General features: G+C 45.0%; 1 protein-coding gene across 1 annotated transcript; it reads right to left on the minus strand.

The window, feature by feature from the left end:
* Nucleotides 1-2,011: 2,011 nt before the first annotated feature.
* nol4la (nucleolar protein 4-like a) lies at nt 2,012-21,397 on the minus strand. The gene is made up of 11 exons (XM_070910585.1): nt 21,056-21,397; nt 12,680-12,835; nt 10,206-10,317; nt 8,470-8,579; nt 5,715-5,856; nt 4,629-4,918; nt 4,308-4,493; nt 3,556-3,744; nt 3,324-3,443; nt 2,993-3,179; nt 2,012-2,226 (listed from the first exon to the last, which is right to left on the minus strand). Exons 1-11 carry the CDS (start codon nt 21,395-21,397, stop codon nt 2,012-2,014), a joined length of 2,049 nt encoding a protein of 682 aa, XP_070766686.1.
* Nucleotides 21,398-21,873: the final 476 nt, after the last annotated feature.

Consider the following 21,873-nt stretch of genomic DNA (forward strand, 5'->3'; position numbering starts at 1 on the left):
AGTCATTGTCCTTGTTTGGAATGTTTCAGCCTACTGAATTAAAATCTTCACAGATTGATGTTGTACAAACTGGGTCACTCCACTTCGACACGAACAGAAAATCAACATACTGTCAATACCAACACTTATCAACAAATTAAACATTAAAAAAAAGACACCACATGCACACTTGACACACACTTACATGACTGTTTTTTTTTTGTGCTGAGTGACTCACCATTAAAAGTGTCTGTTGTGAGACTGTGCTCTAGATCTGCTTTTGAGTACTCTTGTGCGCCCTCAGACCACACACACACACACACACACACACACACAAACACAAACACACACACATACACACACCATAGCAGAAAGCTGGGAGAGTAAACTGTGATGCGATTACATCTTTTTCAAAAGATTGTCTCTTGCTTCTTTTCAAACGTGTGTTTATCAATGAGTGGAGATGAGAGAGAGGGTTTGACACGGCTGAGGTCAGAGGGGAGGATGCAGACGGACGGACGGACGGACGGACGGACGGAGTTTCTTTTGTCTGAGCAGCCTTCACACACTCACACTGCATCCAGTAAAGCCATATGGATGTTAGGGTAATACCGCTGCATTTATTTGACTGCCAGTAATGGATGCGTGTGCCCGTTTTAACTTAAAAATACTCACAGGACAATTCCTTCACAAAATGACCCCAAAATCACTTAAAAAAAGACGTGCAACATTAAGTCTCGTTATTTTTCTGCCAGGTCCCATTTCCTTTTATCACTATGGATGACTGATCCCAATACAATGAAAGTGCCTCGGTTATGAGGTCAGCGATAAAGATCAGTACTCACAACAAACAACAACATTGAAATTGGCTACAATGCTGCATGGGATATCATTTCTTTTTACAACTTGACAGTTACAGCAGGAGGAGATTGTGGTAAAGTGCTCCCCTTGTTGCCTTAAAACGCTTCCACAAGCCTGACAAAGTCCTTTCAGTAAGCACACCATTACTGATTATCTTCGATATTGCACCTTTTTCCACTTTTCCAGTCGCACTGGTTACAAAACCAAGAGTCTAAACAATATATTAATCTCCTTTTTTCCCTGACAGGTGTCTGTGACCTCAATTTGCATACCCATGCTTCTTAAAAAGCCTCCTTCCTTTTTTAAGTAATGATAAATTGTCCGTGATAGAAATATTCATAATAAAATAACTGAAAATAAAGTCACGTCAGGTAATGAGTCTTTGTCTCTTAGTAACCACATGCCTAAAGGAGCAGGACCGAGGTATAGTTTCAACTGCACAACTTGACGGATCTGTTGGTCAAAACTTGGTGAAAACTGTTTTCTTTTTCTACATTTTTTTTCTTGTTATATGTAAGTCAGCACGTCCTTCAGTAGCTGTTGAGGTTAACAGGTCAGTGGGTTTAGCAGCGATTCATCTATGGACTTTCAGAAAGCAATGCTCCAAATTTTTCCAATTTTCCAAAGAACCAGAAGAGAATTTGGAGAGAGTTGATTCGAATTGTGCCACTGTACAGTATATTTTACATTTGTGTAAAGATAGAAACAAGGTAATGACACTAAATCACTGCTATTTCACTATTAATTTGTCCAAACATCTGCACTAACGAGCCAATGTGGCACTACGGTCACAGCTAATTTAAGGTTAACACCTCTGGTACTCCGCTGCGTACCAGTGCAGGTCATTTTTTCACATAGATCATCGCTTCCTGAGACGAATGGAGGTCGAAGTGGTAAAATGAACTGAATGGGATGAATGGCTACAGATAACAGGGCACTAAGGTCAAAGTGAACCAAATGCATAAATAAACATTTTTCAGCCTGCGATATGTTTCTGGCCCGTCCAAATACATAAACATGTGGGAATAAGTAAAGGTACCATACCTACAGGACCCACTGTGCGCTGCAGTATCACTCGTGTACATTTGTGTCTTTGTATGCAAGTCTGCTCAAATATGTGTGACCGAGAGCGACGGAGATGGACAGGCTAGGAGAAGGTCTCGGATCAGACTCAGTTCTGCTGCAGGATCAGGTTTTCCAGCTCGTCTGCCGAGCGAAGCAGGAAGGCGGCGGACTCCCGGTATCCTGCGATGAGCTGCCTCACCGCTGTGACCTCCGGAGGGCTGAGCTGAGCCGAGGCTCCGCCGCCGCCACCTCCCTGACCGTGACTGTTGGAGCTGGAGGAGGAGTTTGGCCCGACTGACTTCATACTCAGATCTGTGGGACCTGCAGACACAACAAATGATTTAAGAAAAACAGACAGATACAGAGACACATCGGGGAACATAAAAAATGGTCAGGCAGCATCCTTAACCTGAGTCTTTATGCTATAATATCAAACTATATAAGGACCCTGGAACTAGCAGAGAAAAACATCTACTAACGCCTGGTAATCTCTATCCAACTACAATGCTCATTCAAAAAAATGTCTTGAAAGCTCAGTTCACCCAAATTACAAAAAAGAAAAACCCTGAAACATATTTTCTGATCTTCCTCTAGTGGCATCTAAGGCTGTTCTAAGACAGCTATGCCTTGAGCAGTCAGCATGTAGCTGACTGTAGCAGTGCTAACATGGTTATGTTTTAAGCAGGTAATGTTTAATATGTCTGCCATCTTAGTTCAGCATGTTAACATGCTAACTGTTGCCAATTAGCACCAAACACACAGTACAGATGATGATGGCGCTTTAGGAAACATTAAAGGATCTCTGAAGTCAGTAGGATCCATCGTCTGGGAACCTTGAATGTTAAATTTAGTACCAGTACATCTTGTAGATGTTGAGATGTTTTACTGAATACACCATCATTGTGTCAAGGTGGAAACTCATATTAAGGTTGAGACCAAAATGAGAAAATATTTTGTGCTTTTGTAATTTGCGTGAACCAACCCTAGAGCAGTTTGCTGAATATCCTTTTCTTCTACATACACAGCATCAACAATTCTTCTTCAAGCCACATTATTTGGTTGAGCTGGACTGATAGAAGCTCCTCACCGTTGGTTTGTGCAGCACCAGAGTTCTGGTTGCCGCCGACTGTCCCATATCCCCGCAGGTTGTAGTTGAGGCCTCCGTTGGTGTAGAGCTGGTCTTGGGCAAAAGCTGCGCTGGAGATGGAGAATCCTGACGGGGCCACAGAGGCCGGGTCCCTCGAGTTGGGCTTGTCAACAGAGGCGGGCTCATCCTATGAGAAATTAAATGTTTTCAGTTTGGGCAGAATATTGTAGTTTATGTCGTACAGTTTGGCGTTAATGATGCGTGGCCATCCTAGCACATTCCCGAATCCCTACTGGGCAAACTCACAAACACCAACTGCCAAGACATTTACCGTCGGTTGGTAGACGTCGAGCCGCATCCTCTTGGCAGCATTTCGGGTTTCGCTGTCACAGGCAGCAGCGAGGATGTTCTCAGCCATGGCAGAGGTGAGGTGAGGAGGTGTCGGTCGTATCTGGCAGAGAGGGTCAGTGAGATTTTTGCACATTGTGAATGTGAAACACTGCATTTTTTAGATTTATGATTGTTAGTTGGATTTATACATTAAAGGTGGGGGCGCTTTGTACCTCAAAACCGCCTTTTTTCATGCGGCGACAGGATTTGAGGTAGGTGCGGATGCGCTTGCGGGAGCGCTCCTGGAACTCTGGGAACTGGCGGCTACAGGACTCGATAATGGCCTGGATCTTCTCCTTGGGCTGTTTGGAGATGGGCACCATGCGGTCCAGATTCTCATCCACGAACAGACGCACAAACATCTGACAGAGACAGTGGGAGAGGGGGAGGGGAGAGAGGGGATGTAGAGCAGAAAAATGGAGTGGGGGTGTGGGGTGGAGAGAGAGAGAGAGGGGTGTGAGAGTCGAAAACAAAAGAGAGGAAAAGGGAAGGCAGGGGATGGGGGAGCATGAGAGGTAGAGTGGAAGAAGAGAGGATAAAGAGGGAGGGGGAGGTGATGAAAACAGGAGCCATGGAAATGGAATCATTGCTCATATTCAGACAATATTTCTAGTGTTTGCTTATTCACTCACGTTTGCATTTTTGCAACTCTACTGTTCTAGTTGTTTCCATTAGACTCAGAAATGCACAGATTGTGGTTTTCACAGAATAAAGGGTGAGTTCTTGCCTATACTGGGTTTGGATATGAGAATTTTTCTCATCTTTAATAGAAAAGTAAAGATGAGAAAAAGTACAATATCTACGCATAATAACAATAACTGGCTGATATCCATCAGTAGTGGAGAGCCACAGATAAGAACAGCACTGTATTATATTGTCTCTGTTTGAATTGAATTATACCGCAGCAGTTAGACAGGTTACTTACATTGAAGGCTTTAAGTCTCTCAGGGTCCATACCCTCAGCGTCATTGATCTTGTCACTGTCATCGTGGTCGTCATGATCGTCGTCGTCGTCGTCAATTATCTGTGCCCGACCAGAGGTCAAGTCCTCTGCGCTCATGCTCAGTTCGGTTTTCACAGAGTCATAGCTTCCTGAGCTGTAAGGAGGCGACTAGAAACAGAAATACACAAGAATACCTTTATTATAGATTAAACAGACAGAGAGCTGTTTTTATTAAATGCTGGGATCACACGAGAGATAAAGTATTTGAAATTAAGATGAATCAAATCAAGTTTCTGTTCTTACCTTGTTGTTGTACTCTGTTTTGATGGGGTACTTCCTGTTGGGGTCTGCGGGGTAAGAGTTTGGCGGCGAGCTCCCCGCAGGCAGTCTGTCGCTCAGATTGACCGGCTGCTGATCCTCTGAGGAGGACGAGGGCGAGGTGGTGCTGAAGTCCAGGGGAGCGCTCAAACCATTCTCTGTCACCTCCCCGTAAGGGGCCCCACCATCTGGGGGGTTCCCACCCACAGCCAGTACCTCCGTGGAGGTCAGGGCCGGCAGCCCGTTGGCACTGCCGCTCTCCGAGGAGTCGTCATCTGGCAGAAGGGGAGGAACAGGAGGACGGGGCGAAGATGCAGATACAGAGATGAGCTGTCATCATTTAGCATTAATGTGGGTTTGTTTACTACAATAGGCTCTATTTCTGTCTCGGGGAACAACAGAGTGGGTGTGTAACTACAGGGGGATGGGACTTCCTGCCTCATGTTGTGCTTTCTGAAACTGTTAGGGAAGTGGGTATCGGGGTCAACTGTCAAGATAAATAAAAGTTAGGGTAGAAGGGAGGAATCTGAAGAGTTTTAACAGCGAAAAGAGAAAGAGATGAGGATGAGGAGGGACTGATGGGGGGAAGGGAGCCTTCACTTCCTGGTGTGTGCAAATTACAGCTTTTTAACCCAATTTATGGTCATGTTTTGATTCGTTGCACACCTATGCTCGCTGGAACAACGTAATTCTCCCTTTCAATGATTTGCCCTATTTTCAGTCTTTTCTATAGTGGTTCCTAATCTGTGAAGGTTAACATCGGCCTTTGTCCTACTTCTCTAAACCCTGTACCCTGAGAGAGAGGGGTGCACAATGGGTTGGGGCTGCGGTGGTGTCCCACCCCCTGTAAGAGTGGATTTATTTGGATTAGTCCGCTAAGAACGAGGCAAGCTGTTTCCTGCATAACACCAATCTGTACTCTTCCTATGCAACGAGTATATAAGCCAGATTCAAAGTCCAGATGTAAACACAACTAAAAAGGACCAAAAACAAATAAAACCACATCATGCCAACAACAACTATCAGCACTGAATGTGGCTGAATGTGGCTGAATGTCTACAGATGTCTTACCGTCCTCTTCTTTAACGGTGGCTGTTGGGTTGCTGACTCTCTCTCCGTTAGGTGGACTGGGCTCAGGCACTGGGGGCTGCTCAGCTGCGACCCATGCGGGCTCAGCACTGTTCATGTCCTCGCTGCTCACCGAACTGTCATCCTGAAGGGGGGCAGCGGGAGAGGAAAGAGACTGTGAGACAGGTGGAGGAAACCTGGACGGGCAGAGGAGAGAGATCCTCTCACTTTAGACCTCCAAGTTTCCCATTCATCCCATAAAGGCAGAGAGAGGGAGAAAAAGACGAGACTATCATCATGTCTATCTTTATCTTTAACTAACATGCTCTTATGTTCATTGAAGTAGTCCCTTCTCAAAGCTATGTCAGTGTAAGTGATGGGGGACACAATCCACAATCCACGTTCTGTGTAAAAATGCATTTTAAAGTTCAGTTGACGTGAATATTAAGCTTCAGCAGTCTGAGTTAGAGAAATCATGAGGGTACCTTCCAAAGTTACAGTGTTTTCAGTATGAAATTCCCCCGTTGTGCTTCCACAGACAGCGTTTCTTGTTGACAGCGTTTTTTTGTTGATTTGCTTCAGCTGAACTTCAGATTTAGACTGTGGATTTTTTGTCCTCGATCACTCAACACTGAAATAGCTTCAGGAGGAAATCTATTTGAGGCAACCAATACAGCGTTCAATGTACATTTAAATTGTGAACCTACCCTTTCATTTCTTGATGTAACTCTTAATAAAACATGCTGAAGACTGGCAGCAGAAACAAAATATAGGAAATGTAGGAGTCTCCCTGTTGAGTAATATGTTTCTTGGAGCAACGCTATTTTTAACTCTTTTACGTAGAGACCTTAAAGATGCTTGTTGCAGCGTAACACAAGTGTGAGTAAACCACCGGGTTAAGGATAAGCAAAGGAGAGCGGAATAATCTCACAAACTATTCAAAGGCCATCCTGAGTTTTGGCTTCAAACCACAGAAATTATAATCTGCCGTGACCACATTTCAGACCAGTGCCAAGTTTCACAGAGCGACCGGTTTACTTCATGCTAACACAAATGGTGACTTCTCCTTGGCCTGCGTGCACGCCGTCATGTGTCAGCTGGCAGAAGGGAAAACTACGACTGTGTGATGGAAACAGAGCAGAAATACATCTCGTCATCTCATTCCACCCACACGAGCACACAAATAGGCCTAAACTCCTGGGAATCTGCATCCGTCCCTCTGTAAAGGGGTTTTGAGGAGGACCAAAATGCTCAGTGACAGCTCCATTAGGTACCAAGTGAGCAATGTAGCATTAAACAGAGAGAGAGAGAGAGAGACAGAGGGAGAGAGGGAGTGTCTAATTACTGTTTCTAAGTAGTTGGAAATGTAGCATCATTAATGTCTACGCTTTAGAAAAGAATATAATTGATAAAGTGTGTGTGTGTGTGGGGGGGGGGGGGTTAAAAACTGAGGCCTGGTTCATCATATAATAAAGTTTACGAAAATAAAGTTGAAACACTTGGCGGCCTTTACCCAGATATTTTAGAATAAAATAGAATAAACTTCATTGTCTCACCATTAAGACAACATACAATATATCTTCAGAAGGTTATACAACTTATAGTATAATTATAATCTCCCAGCATGGGAGAGCTGAAACAATGAATCTAGAGTCAACCACAAAATGCTAAACGTTCAGTGGTTCGAGCTTCTCAGTTATGAGGATTTGCTGCTTTTCTTTATCTTATATGTGACAGTAAATTAAATATCTTTGGGTTTTGGACAATACAGGCAACTTGGAGATGTCAGTTTGGGCTTTTTCACAATGTTTTGATATTTTGAGGACCAAGAATCATTAGTTGCATATTATAGCCAATGTTTGGTAAAAAGGATAGAAAACAGATCTTCAGCATGTTTTCATCACCCCCTATGTTGTTTCTTTACAATATGCCAAATGAGAAAAGAAAGGTTGAACTGTAACAATCACCAAAGTTCTGCAGAACAACATGCAAACAGTTGAGAAGTAAACGGCTGCAACAGACCAGAGACACATTCACAAATCTTACTGATACTGATCTGCTTTTGTAAACACAACGAACCCGCTGCGTTTGGAACCAACTGCTGCTTTGAACTGATCTCAGAGCCGGCACAGCAGAGATATGGAACAAATTACTACAAGTCTCCTACAACACTGACATAACCCTCTGTGATGGTTAATTATTAAATTATCGGCCTGCTCATTCTCAGTCTGCACACAGATGCGCCCAACAGTCTGAGCATTTGTTAATTTGTACTCACCCGCAAATCACAGTCTGGGTCATTGTTCCGGATAATCCTAATTATGCGTGAGTGAGGTCGACATTATCATCATCAAGTGCCGCTCCCTGCACTTTAGTGACAGTGGTTTCTGAGTGTTTCTGTCACAGCCACACATGGGAGTGGTCTCACACGTGACGTCACTCTGCACACAAGATTTACTAATCCTCATTTCACACTGTGCTCCTCCTCCCAGCAGCCCAAACTACTCTGTTTGATATTGAGCTGAAAGTTTAAGAGGACGGATGTTTTATTGTGCCTGCACACAGCATTTCTCAACCACAGCCTCGATGAGACTGAAAAGAAAATAACCGGATGATTTGTGAAGTCAATACAAACACAATTATGGTGAAATGGAGATCTTAGCAGTGGGTGATTTTCTAATTAAGCCATCAGGACACCTTGTATCTATGCCCACGCTTCACAAACATTCACAGTCCACTTGCAGGAAGAGGTACTTACCCTCTCATTGGCAGTCATGCACTGCAGTTTCATTTGTTTCAGGTAGGTGGCAGTAAGAGGCATGTTGTAGTCAATGAGGTCCGGGACCAGTGAGGTTGGTCTGTCATTTTCTGACAAAGAAAGCAAAAAACACACCAATTACAAACAAATCATAAAAAATAATGATGATTTCATGTCTAATAAATATAGAAGAAAGCAGATGAACCAAGTTAGAACTCATGCTCAGTGAATCATGTCTATTTCATCTAAGTACATTCCCTCAAGTACTGTACTTAAGTACAATTGTTGAGATACTTGTACTTTACTAAACATCAAAAGTAATGATCTAATAATATAACGCTGATGTAGGGCCATTCTGCAAAATGAGTACCTTTCCTTTTTAATACTTAAAGTACATTGTGTTGCTTGTACTTGAGTATTTTTATAGTGTGGCATTTCTACTTTTAAATAATTGAAGTAAATGATTTGAATACTTCTCGTACTTCTATTAAACAAACCAGGAGAATGAATTAAAAAAAAATTAATTAACAAACACATTTGATTTGATTTCTTAAATTAACTGTGATCATTTTTAGAATGATACATGAAATATAAACTCCTGTACAATGTTAAAAGATTATAACAATAATGTATTCATATAATTATGTGATGTTGTAATTGCTATTTACACTGGGTCAGATCAGATTCTACAGTGATTCTATAACAGTATTTGTGAAGTTGTGAGGTGACAAAATATCAATATATATCAACAATATCCTTTACAACTGCCCCTCACCCCCGTGCTTTTAATTGGCACCATTAAAAGTATTAAAAGTATGCCAAATTAGCTATTACCAGTTCCTTTGATACTTAAAAATATGATGATTCTCAGGCAAGTTCTGGAGTTAAAAGGGCCGTCTTTTTTCAATGATTTCTAAGCGGATTTAGTTTTTTGATGTTTGTTTGCGATGGACGCCAGATAAAATACTATCCTCAGAGAGAATAAATATGTGTATCATGTCAGTGTGTTCAGATTTGACTAAGTTAACACTCAAGGAGTGCGTTTTTTGATGCACATTGAGGGTCAAATCAGTGGACCTAACTGCAATAACTAACTTCCTGTTGTTTTCCTGAATTGCTGCAATATCCTGCCAAAGGACGAAATCCAAGTAGTGGCTTCGACTGTATGTAACACCTAAAATCAAACAATGTGGCTGAGAGCTGCCTGCAGTCTCCACACCGGCCACTAGAGGGATTCTGGGATCATTGTAGTGGGTCTACACAATCCCAGAGATGTGGTCCTCTTGAGTCTTTGTTACATCATGTCAGTGATGGATATATACAATATGTTTTATTAACGAGGGTTCGATTCAAAAACTCTTCAAAGTGCAAACACCTGAGATCATATCAGCTCATATTTGGTGTCTGACAGGACAATGGAGAACTCAACATGTCTGTCATTCAGACGCCAAACACAAACTGAACATCTATGTCAAAAACCAAATAAACATTTCTATGAATCTCTGGTTAAAATTATTTCAGAAAATCCTACAGTAATTATGACTGGCTGTTGCAGTAGAAGATTGATTGGGTTATCCCATCTCAGCATGCACTGCAGCATAGTAATTAACCCTTTTCCATGTCAGTATGTCAAAGGAGTATTATCCACTCTTAAAGGTTAATCTCAAAAATAGCATATCAGTTAATGATGCCTCCAGAAGTAGAGAGCTATCCACAGCTCTGATGTGTGCTATTACCTTTGAACTCTGCAGTGCTGGGGTTGATGTGCATCCTCTTCTGACACTCTCCACAGCTCATTAGGAACCGAGTCACCGCCTCTCTGGGCAGGAAGGCGTAGGTCTCTGCTATCTGTGCCGGGGGAGTGAGCGGACGAGACTGGGTTACGGCAAAAATAAAAAACAATGGCAGCAGATATGGCTCAGGCTGTGGCTGAACTCAAACTGTGTGCAGGTGTTTTGGGGGTTTTTTGTACTGTGCATGTGTGAAAGTTTGGGGTCAGTGATTATGTGTTATCTCAATGTGGCATGAGGAGGACTCCTCCCTCCAGGCGATCTCGTGTGTTCGGATGGCCTAATTCCAGCTGCAGTCCTGTACATATTTCTGCTTTGATACCCTAAAACACAAGTGGTGTTTGTCATCCTTTTCATTTCTCCTCCTGCTCTCTCAGGTGCAGTTGACTCATATCTACACTTCTTTCTCTCTCATGCTCAGCCTTCCTTCTCTGTTTGTCTCCACTGCTATGCCACCCTCCCCTCCTCACCCCCTCTGGCGTTTCCCTGTAAAAATGCGACCTTCACGTGACCATGGAGAGACAGCAGGGGTGCCCACCCCCACCGGCCCACCATCACCACTGCCACAGCTCCCCATCCCCTTTGCCCCCCCCCCACTCCCACCCCCCGCCCACCCCCACCCCTCATGGCCCCTTGAGGCAGCTGAGAGGGAAAGGCCACCCAGAGGAGCGTGCACCTCCCAGAAGGCCACAGTGACAGTTCCATATTATGCCCTGCCCCAGTGATGCTGCCTCCTCAAAAGGGTACACTCTATGAGACGTGACAGGACCTCTCTACAGGGCAGGAGGAATTGGCTCTGTGATTTTTTTTTTCCAAACCTGGGGGGCGGGGGGAGGAGAGGAGGGGTGCCAAAGTCCTGCTAAACCCCCCAACGCTGCATGCAAAGCCCCTCGTTTTGTCAGGACACCACACCCGACTCCAAGACCACACCTCGGTTTGCAACATAAACTCATACTGCCTTTGTTCCAGAGACATCCATCATGTGACACAACAAGCTCCATTTAAGTACTTTGTTTTCCTGGTAAAGGTGGTTAGTTGTTCACTTGGTAACTCCTGATGCTAAAAATGGCACATTATGTTGCCAGAGCTAAGAAGTATAGTCTATTGTTTTTCAAAGGAAAAAAACGTTCTTTGTGGTCGCTGTGTGTTAAACATGCCTTTAGTCAAGGGTGCTTGGAAGTTGAAATAATACTGACCCCATTTTATTCAAATCAAATAATCCTTCTGGGATTTTATAAACTCAATCCAGCTGTGGGCCACTTTTCACACAAAGGAGAAAAGAGAGGTTGTCTGCACGTTGTAATTCGCTTCAAAAAATGTTTTTACTGATACAAGGCCTTGTCAGGCAAACATCAATGTCACAAAAAACAGACTATACTACATATATACAGACCAATGGGACAGTTCCACCTACAATTAGGAGATCCCATGATACGCGATATCTCCACATTGTACGCATCTCTAGCATCTCTGTGGTGGCTGTATTCAGATACAGCAATGCTTTGTGCTGAATGCTAACATGCTCACAGTGACAATGCTAACATGCTCACAGTGACAATGCTAACATGCTGATGTTTAGCAGGTAGAGTGTTCACCATCTTAGTTTAGTTAAGCACACAAACACTTTGACCTGCTGGTGGCGCTAGAGAAAAAGTCAGAGGATCGCCAAAGCTATTAGAATTTATCCTCTGGGGATCATGAATATCAGTACAAAATTTCATGGCAAACATGTAAGAAGTTGTGGTATTTCAGTCTGGACTAAAGTGGTGGACTGACCATCCAACCGACATCGCAATCCCTAGAGCCCTGTCGCCAGCTTGGCTTTTAGTGAAATAACTTAGTTTGGTACATCACTTTGGTGCTCACTTAACTTTTCATCTTGTGCCACCATCACGTCAAAGTCTGAATTTGTCTAATACTTTAGTTTATAACTAAATACTTACAAACAGCATTCCCATCACCCTCAGCTGTACTTTGTTTAGTGCGAATTAACAAATGTTAGCATGCTAACCCGCTAAACAAAGATGTATATCTACTGAACATCAGCATGTTAGCTGATTGTCATTGTGAGGCTGTTAGCATGCTAACATTAGCATTTAGCTTAAAGCACAGCTGTCCCTAAGAGAGCCTCACAGAGTTGCTAGCATGGCTGTATACTCTTGTTTGTCTGTATGTACAGAATAACCTGTTTATTGTTCACATGGATGTTTTTCTGACAAAGACCTTGAGTCCTTTCCTTTTTCTTTGTATCCCATTTTCTGCCACTGCCCGTGGTATAAATATGGACGAAATGTCAGAGACCAGAGGGTAATGTTGACTTTACTGTTAACATACTCAATATCCACAAGTATAAAGACATACTGAGAGCAGTGCTAGCAAGGTTAGCTGCAACCTGCAGGCACCTGGATGGATTTACCCACCGCTTTGTAGGTCTTCTTTTGGCCTGCATGTTTGGGTGCCCTGCCAGGGTCGGCGCCCATCTCCACATGCATGGCATAGATGATATCAAAGAAGTCTTCTACCACAGCTACACGCTTCAGGGAGGAGCTGTCTTGGGCCGAATTCCCGTCCGAACACTGAAACACAAACAGAGAGTGGAGTTAAGTTTAATGTCCCGCCTCAGGCCTGCAGAGATGTTATAGCTGCAAATGGAGAGTCCTGCATCCATGTAACGTGAGGAGGATATTTAAGGAGTCACGGGTCATGTGGTCACAGACAGTCATTCACACTGCACAATGTGTTCTCAGCAGTACAGACAAAAAAAAACAACTTGAAACAACCTGCCTTGTTTTGTTTGTCCCTCCTCCAGTAGTCATTATATCTTTAAATGTCTCTCTCAGGTAGAGAAGTCTCGGCCCGGCTGGGTCGGCAACCATCACCTCATCTTTGCGATGTTTAAAAATAACACAACCGACACTGTACAGGACCAACAGTCCCTCCTACTACCACCTCTGGCGCCCGTACTGCTGACCCTGTCGCCATAGAAACTGCCACTGATTTCTCCCGGGCAGGTGTGCTGGGCAAAGGGTCATGTGACTCGCTATACAAGTGGGATCGCCAGGACAACGGCCTCCATCCGTAGCACCACATGGGGCTTTCCTCTCCTTTCTGCCTCCATCTCTTTCTCCAAGTAACTCACCACCATACCTTACACACAGTCGACACTTTGCATTTTCCACTAGATCCTATCTTTATATTTCTGCACCAGCTTTTATTTTAAAGCGCCCCAGCAAGAATAAAATGGGGGAGGGGGGATTTGGGAATTTAATTAGGATTTTTTAGAGTCCACCTCTTCCACGCAGATATGAGACAAGCTCTGACATTTGGTGGAGATTGGGTTCTAGGTGGGGAGTGATCTTTTCTTGTTTGAGTGAGAGGAGAGGGTCCGGAGTTCAAAAAGTTGTCCCCCTGGCATTGAGGAATCACACTTTTTTTTCCTCCCTCCTCTCCTTGACATTTCTGCACAGTTCCTGGGATCTGACATTTAATTTTCTCGTTTTCTCCCAACTGCCTCCATGTCTTCATCCCCTACCTCCGTCCCGTCTTTCTTTCTTTCTTTCTTTCTTTCTTTCTCCAACCCCCCTCCTCTTCTCTCTCCTTGCTCCTGCTCTCCCAAGTGCGAGGTAATGATCGTTGCCATGGCAACTAAAACCAGCTCACAGAGCGGGTTTGTTTTAATCCGGCCCTCTCCCTCTCTCCCGCTCTCTTTCCAGCCACTCTCCCCTGTCAGCATGGGCTAAATGTAATGATAATAAATGAAATAATAGCGATCCTCCACCTCATCATCACAGTTGTAATCTATTGGAGGTATCATCATCATTCCCCCGGTGACATCATCACCACCATCGCCGCCACCGCTGCTGCTGCCGCTGCTGCTGCTGCTGCTTGGGACAATGGTGTCAGGTCCATTCACGCTGGATTTAGATAATCTCATACAACTGTGGGGTGTGCAGTGCACCCACACCGCTGCAGCATCCTCCACTGAATTCTATCCCAACAAAATATCCAACACATACACACACACACACACACACACACACACCGGATATTCTGCTGGGAATGTATTCTTCGACCTGAAATCCAACCAAAAAACACACACACACACACACATACATAACACAGCAACCCACCAGTGTTGGTAATTCTGCCAAAGTCTTGATCTGAGACCAATATTTGCAATGTAGGGCTGCAACTATTATTTTCATTATCAATTATTTTCTCAATTAATGTAAGAAAAATGCTCATCACTATTTCCTGAAGCCCTACGTAACGTCTTCAAATGTCCAAAACCCAAATATATTCAGTTCACAATGATATAAAACAGAGAAGAACAGCAAATCAGCACATTTGAGAAGCTGGAACTAAGGAATGTTTTGCATTTTTGCTTGAAAAACGATTAATTGCATATCGAAATAGTTGCTGATTATCTTACTAATCGATTAATCTAGCTCTGCTTCTGTGCACTGCTACACATCAAATAAGAACTTGCATGCAGGACTGAATTTCTTTCACTTTCCACCGCGTCAATCCTGCCACCTGAAGGCCGTCTTGTGCCTCCTCTGCTTCGATAATCTCTTTAGTTTCCAAACACAAGTCAACAGGGAGTTAAACATTCACCTCTGAACACGACATGCTTTGAGTGTGTGTGTTTGTGCGCGCCGTGTGTGTTTAAGTGCAGCACACGTCTATCGGGCAGAGCTTGTAGAGCATCTCAGAGGAGAACAGCTGTTGAATAGCGCTGTAGATATTTGGTCTCATCAGCAGCATGCCGTTTTAAAGAGCAAAGGAGACATGTCAGCATCCCTAATCGCCAGCAACACCGCAAAAACTCTCGCCCTCCTTCTCCTCCTTTCCTCCTTCGCTCTATCTTTCTAATCCTGTAGGACTTTGCTCTCCCCCAGCCACTGTACAACCAGCCCCCATCCCCTGCGCGCTCTCCCTGTCCCGCACCAAACCGCTCTGTTGCTAGGAGACTGGAGGGGTTGAGTCGGCTGCCCCCACCCCCGCTGGCAGTCACACACACACACACACACTGTAGCAGAGAGTCGCTGAGGGGAGAGAGGAGCAGTCCAGGCAGGTCAGGAGGAGGAGGAGGTGATGGAGGTGGGGGGGGGGGGGGGGGTGGGGGTGGGGGGTTCACGGGAAGCAGCTGGGTCACAAAGACAGGCCGGCAAAGATAGAAGAGATGCATCACACAAGAAATTATTTGTGAACAGACGTGCAAAAATCTCAATTTATCTTTGCGTTTAACTTTAAAAGTCAACATACAAGATTTTATTTTGTAAGGTGGCTGCACAATAAGTAGCTTAAGTTGTGGCAGCAGGGATGTGTGCTCAGGTACTCTGTGTGTGTGTGTGTGTGTGTGTGTGTGTGTGTGTGTGTGTGTGTGTGTGTGTGTGTGTGTGTGTGTGTGTGCGTGCGCGGGGGGGGGGGGTAAAGATGGCTGTGTCAACAGTAGTCATGACTCAGATTATCTCACTGCAGATGTGACAACAGGTCATCTTTTAAAGCCCCATCTCCCCTCTGTAAATCTATCAACCGGCTAATGGACACGTAAATGGAACAATCCTTGTTTCTTGTGTGTGTGTGTGTGTGTGTGTGTGTGTGTGTGTGTGTGTGTGTGTGTGTGCGCTCCGGGAGAAGATAAAGGTTCATATGACAAAAAAAACTGGGATAAAACAGACTCTGATCTCCTCTGTGTCCCATTTTTCTTTTCTTTCTTTTTTTTTATAAAACCCGTCCCCTTCTATTTCTTTTCTTTTCACCATCATCCTCCTCTCTGGCTCAATTATAAAGCCCCGTCATTAAATCCACATTAGGTGCACCGAGCTCAACCCCTCTGTCCGATGTCGGTGTGTGTGTGTGTGTGTGTTTCTCTCTCGGCAGCCCCCATGATGAACATTATTTGATAGAGTGTGTGACATCCCCAATATCCCACTGAGCCGGAGACACAGACAGTCCCACCGGCCCCGCGAACTAACACTGTTGACGTTCCAGTCACTGACTCAAAATGGTATGTAAATGACTCGCACATACATCATCACGTCCCAGAGTCCATTTCACCATTTTCAGGCTATTATCATGCTGTCCCAGTTTGTTAAACGTTGGCCTTGCAAAGGTATTAAAAATGACAGTAGCGGTGTGGTAGGAAGATTATTGCCGTCTTAAAGATTCTCTCTCTTTCTCCGTGTGTGTGTGTGTGTGTGTGTGTGTGTGTGTGTGTGTGTGTGGAGCAGAACTCAGACTATCTCCCACACAGGGGGGGAGGCCCCCGGGCCAGTTAAAAATGGTGTTAATTTCTCCTCCTATGGGAAAGCAAAGAACGGTCTCTCCATGGCAACAGAGAGGGTGCTGAAGGGAGGAAACACAGAGCATGCGATCAGCGACCCCCTCTTTGTACGAGCACACAAACGCGCACAGAACGACCACATACGTGCAGTGTGGGTTTCATCGGCCATTTACAGGAAGTCACGGTAACATAGTGACTGAAATGAACACATATTTGACAGAAACTCGTTTTCTTTATGAATCCCAGTTTGACTCTCATTTAACAATGAAGTGTTCTCCAGCCTCAAACACAGGCACTTGATGGGAAAGTCAATCACCGCCACACACACGCGCAGGTAAATTCTGCTGTAGTCCATCTGCGACTGACGGCGAATCACACGAGAACAACTAGGCGATTCTTGCTTGGGGTGGTGAGCATTTGCTGTTTGAACCCATGAGTGTGAGCCCATGTGTTGCCCCTTAATAAGCTGCCAGAGAGGGACGAAACAAAAAAAGAAAACACAGGACAAAAGCACCGGAGACTCTCTATGCAGAAAATAGCATTAATGCAAATGCTGTTGAATAATAGGGCCAGTATTCTTTTGACTCTGTGGCCCTTCCACAAAAGAGGAGCTCTCAGGGGAAATGTGGACTAATTAATCAGATAATAATGATGATGTTCCTCTTCCCGTCTGACGGTGAGGCACAAACATTTAGGGCCCATTTTCCAAGACACAGACTATGAATAGTGGCAGAGGAGAGGACGTCCCAAGACAAATCTTTATTTTGTAAATTGATAGCACTATTAAATCCTCTATTCTGAAAACCTCTTTCTGTGGCAGTCCGGTTTAATTCTATCCTGTCCTGTCACTTTAAAGCTGCAACTAAAGATTATTTTCATTGTTGATTATGAATCTGCAGATTATTTTTAATTCATCGAATCGGTGGTGTCTTCAAATTTCTCATTTCATCAGATCTAAACCCAAAGATATTAAGTTTACTGTCTTATAAGACAAAGAAAAGCAGCAAATCCTCACATTTGAGAAGCTGGACACACAAAATGTTTGGCTGAAATTATTATTTGATTATCAAAATAGCTGCCACTAGAGCTGCAACGGTTAGCCGATTAATCGATAAATTGATCGACAGAAAATAACCTGCAAAATGTTGAAAAAGGATTAATTTTTATAGTGATTTTCTCTTTAAAAAGCCACTTTTCTCTCGTTGTGGCTTCTTAAGATGTGAATATTTTCTGGTATTCTTAGTCACTTGAAGGTCTTTGCACTCTGGACGGTTGGTGGGACAAAACAGGACATTTGAAAACATCACCTTGAGCTTTGAGAGACTGTGATGGACTTGTGGATCGTGACAAATGATAGAGAAAATAATGAAAATAATCGTTAGTTGCAGCCTTAGTTGCCAGCTAATTTTCTGCTGGTCGATTGTGAATGGTTTCAGCTTTAGGGCACTTATTTGTTTTTGGTTTGACAGACTGTAAATGGTTTTGGACGCATCATACGAGTTAAAATATAAAGATTTACACAGGCCGATGCTGATTGGACTGGATAGTTTGTGACAGCACCTCCAGCAACTTTCACTTTTCAACATCACGTGAAGTCTTGTGAACTGTTACATGTATATGTACAGATATACACATGTGTGTGTGTATGTGAGAGCATGTCCACTAAAACCTAGTTGAGAGAGACGAACAGAGATATTTACAGATTTCAGTTGGCATGGCAACAAAACGCAACAGCTCGCAGTACTTCAAATTTTTCAGTACAATGCTCATGTCAGCCGAGGGGAAATGCACAGGGCGTTTAAGCGTTTCTTTTGAAACTGGCTGCACTCTGACTCCCTTCGTCTCGGGAAAGTCTTGTGCTCACACAGTGTGCAATTCTGTGATGCATCTCTGTGTCTGTTTCTGGTCCTATTCCCCTCCTCCTCTGTAGCGTCCTCTAATCAGGACATAATGAGAGCTAAACGAGGTTGCATCTCCACACTGAGGGCTGCTGGATTCTCTGAGCACTGGGAGGGCTCCGAGTTGTGCAGAAAGCGTGCTGGAGGACAGATATGGAGAGAAAACACAAGACAGAAAATAATTCTGTGTCTGGCTTGAAAAGAAGGCATCTACGCTGAGTCTGCGCTGCTGTGCCCTGCCTTTCTGTCCCGTCACACACTGAAGCCGCCTTGTATGCTTCGCTGACACATAGAAGAGACCTTCTCTGTCTGCACATCAGCCACCATCCATCCCTACCCCCACCCAGCCTCCCGTCATTTAGACCCATGCCTGCCCCCATACAGAAACTTGGCACACCCTGGGAGCAGCTGCAGCGGGGCTTCCAATGCTGGAGCTCCAGAGACACGCCCCCGGCCCTGCAGCCGTACGAGGAGGCAGTGACCATTGTGTGTGCGTGTTTGAACGTCTGCTCGAGTGTGTGTCACTTTTCCACTGGCCCAGGACGGCCTATTTATAAAGCCTACTGAATCAAAAATCCTGCTCTCTCAAAAATCATGCATATAAATTGGTTGATTTGTTGCCTCTGACTCATCATTAGAAGTAGCTTGTGTTGGTTGATGTTTTGTTTGTTGTTTAAATTTCCCAAGTGGAGCTGAGTCAAGGGGAGGTCCCCCCCCCCCCGCCTTATGATATTACCTACAAAGCGTGAGCACTCCTCTCCAATAGTGGAGAGCAACAGTGAGCTACACTTTTTCAGTGAGACTCAGAGGATTTGTTTCAGGCTGACCTGGAGAACGTTATATTGCTAAACATATTGAACAAGAGGACATATAAGAATTAATATCAACATGATGTGACGAGAGTCAATCAAAGCTAATCAACAAGACCTTTCAGGCACCATCTGCACCTGCAGAGACAGATGACACCTGCCCTCTTGCCCAGAGGGAAACATGATATCGAGTGGAGATTAGAGGAGTTTTGTTGGCCTAAATGTAAATTGTGCATTCACACAGGTATAACACCTGTGGAGGGATCCGCGCTATTCAACCAAAATCAAAGGATTCAGTCTCTAATCTGTGCCAAAATCTCCTCTAGTTGGTTAACAGAAAATATGTTTCTGCTCTCTGATGTCCACAGAGACTCTGTCCCAGCAGGGCGGGAGGGGGGATGATTCCCTGAAGGCGCTTATTTAAAATGGTGGTTGTCTCCTTGCTGGCACAGCAGGCCCAAACACTACACAGAGACATGGGTGCGCACACCGTGAGAGGTGCTGAGTGCTGAGAGTTCAGCATGTACATGTTCATCTTAGCAATCCGTTAAAAAGAAGAATGTGTGGTTTAACCCTTAACACACCTGCAGCCTCAGTGACGTGCAGCCGGACGTATCGTGACCTGACTTCCATCACACACCCCGTCATCCAGAGACAGGGAGAAGTGAAGTCTGAGCTCCAACTGTGGGCGTATGTCGCTATCAGTACCGAGCAGACCCTTTTGTTTCCGCCACAGCCCCTCACGTGGTCACCAATTACGCACAGCTGCCACCCTCCAAATGTAGACATGAATGTTTAAATGTTTCTCCTGCAGAGACAGTTTCTCACGGGCTTCTGGAGCTTAAAGTCGGAACGTACACAATAAAATGCGGCAGAAGGTTGAGTCTCTCCTGGACTACACAGGTGTTGCCAGAGCAACGAGTGCCTGCGAGCCGATCCGCATCCTGCCCAGGACAATGAAAAGTGGGGTGCAAACACTGAGACTCACACTCTCTGCCACGCAATCATATTTTTATGAAAAAAAAACAGATATTTGAGTATTTTCGGACCCTATCTTTGCTCTCGCGGAGCAGGACAAATCAATCCTGCCGACGCACGGGCTCAGTCCGTATTGCTCGGTTTAGATGGGACAGTGAGGGCGCGTGCCTTTGATGAATCGCTGACAATCAAACCCGCTGAGCCGCACAGCAGAAGGTGAATCTGACATCTTCTAAGTTGGCGTTAATGGACTGTGGTCCCTCCATCCACCCCACATCGGAGCACCCCGACATACCCGACCCACGAACATGCCGTTGCATCCACACGCGCGCGCGCGCGCACACACACAGCATCACTATATCGGGCTTCACGAGACCCGAACAGCACGCTTCAAACTAAATGTTGTCAATAGTCAATTATCTCGTGCTTTGCACCCGGCAGCGTGCCGCTGACAGGACTTCAACCTCACTGGCGAGATGGCTATGCATGATAGCCTACCTTTTACAATTGCGATTGCCAGGAGGCACCGGCGTTGCTATGGCAGCAAGGGATGAGAGTAGGGCTGCTCTGGTTGGGATGTGGACAAAGTGAAGCTTTATGAGGAAAGACGAGGGCGAGCCGGGACGACAAAACATTATAAGTTGTCATTTTATTCATGTGGCAGGTGCATGTGTGCAGCCTGAAATAATGACAACTTATAGGTGGCAACGGGACATCTCGTGCGCGCGCACACGCACGTTCTCTCTCTGTCACACACACACATGCATGCACGCACGCACGCACACACGCGCACAAACACACACACACACACACACACTTTACCGTTGACTTGACCGGGACGTATAGAACGGGTTTCCCTGGAGCTCCTTTCTTGTTGTGCTCTCCCAAAACGTTGGTCCCGACCTGAAATCCTTTAGACTTCACCCAAAATTTGAATTTGGCGTTGATGTGGCTGTTATCGATATAAACGCCATCCGACTCGTCGTTCTGCAACAGTGTCTGCATGATTTTGTTATATTTTCGCCGGGTGACGGTCTTTGTTTTACCGGAGTCTCCATAAGTCCGGAGACACCAGTCCTGAAATTCACTGAACATCTCCGCCTCCAACACGACCGGACTCCGGCTCCTTTTGGGCGCATCCACGCACGCCCTTTTCGTTGCCATCGCTCCCTCTCTCCCTCTCTGTCTGAACCCGTTCAAACAGCCCAGGCTAATAAAGAAAAGACTTGAACGGGTTGATTCTCCTCCTCTGGTCCCCGCTGTCCCGCGTCCTAGAGGCTTGGTTCAGGTTTTGGGACGCTATCTCCCCGTGGTTTCCCAGCAAAAGTGACCCGGACAGTAGCACACCTGTTTGCAGAGGAGCAGTGCTGTCCCGAACCGCAGCGGTGAAAAATGTCACTTCCTCACATCATCCGCTGAGGAGCAGAGAGGGGGGCTGTCCTACAGTACGCTGAGCGGGTATCTCCCACCTGTGCGTAAAACGCTTTTCACTGAAGGGTAGGCTATGAAGAAGAAAAAAACCCACAGTCCTCGCAAAACAACAAAGAACACAGACAAAAGCGTGGAAACAAACGTCGCTCTCAGTTCCTATCGACCTACTTTCTAACAGACAACACTATTTTCGGATGCGGGTTGCTCAA

This window comes from Enoplosus armatus, chromosome 8 (assembly GCF_043641665.1).
Source record: "Enoplosus armatus isolate fEnoArm2 chromosome 8, fEnoArm2.hap1, whole genome shotgun sequence".
Taxonomy (NCBI): domain Eukaryota; kingdom Metazoa; phylum Chordata; class Actinopteri; order Centrarchiformes; family Enoplosidae; genus Enoplosus; species Enoplosus armatus.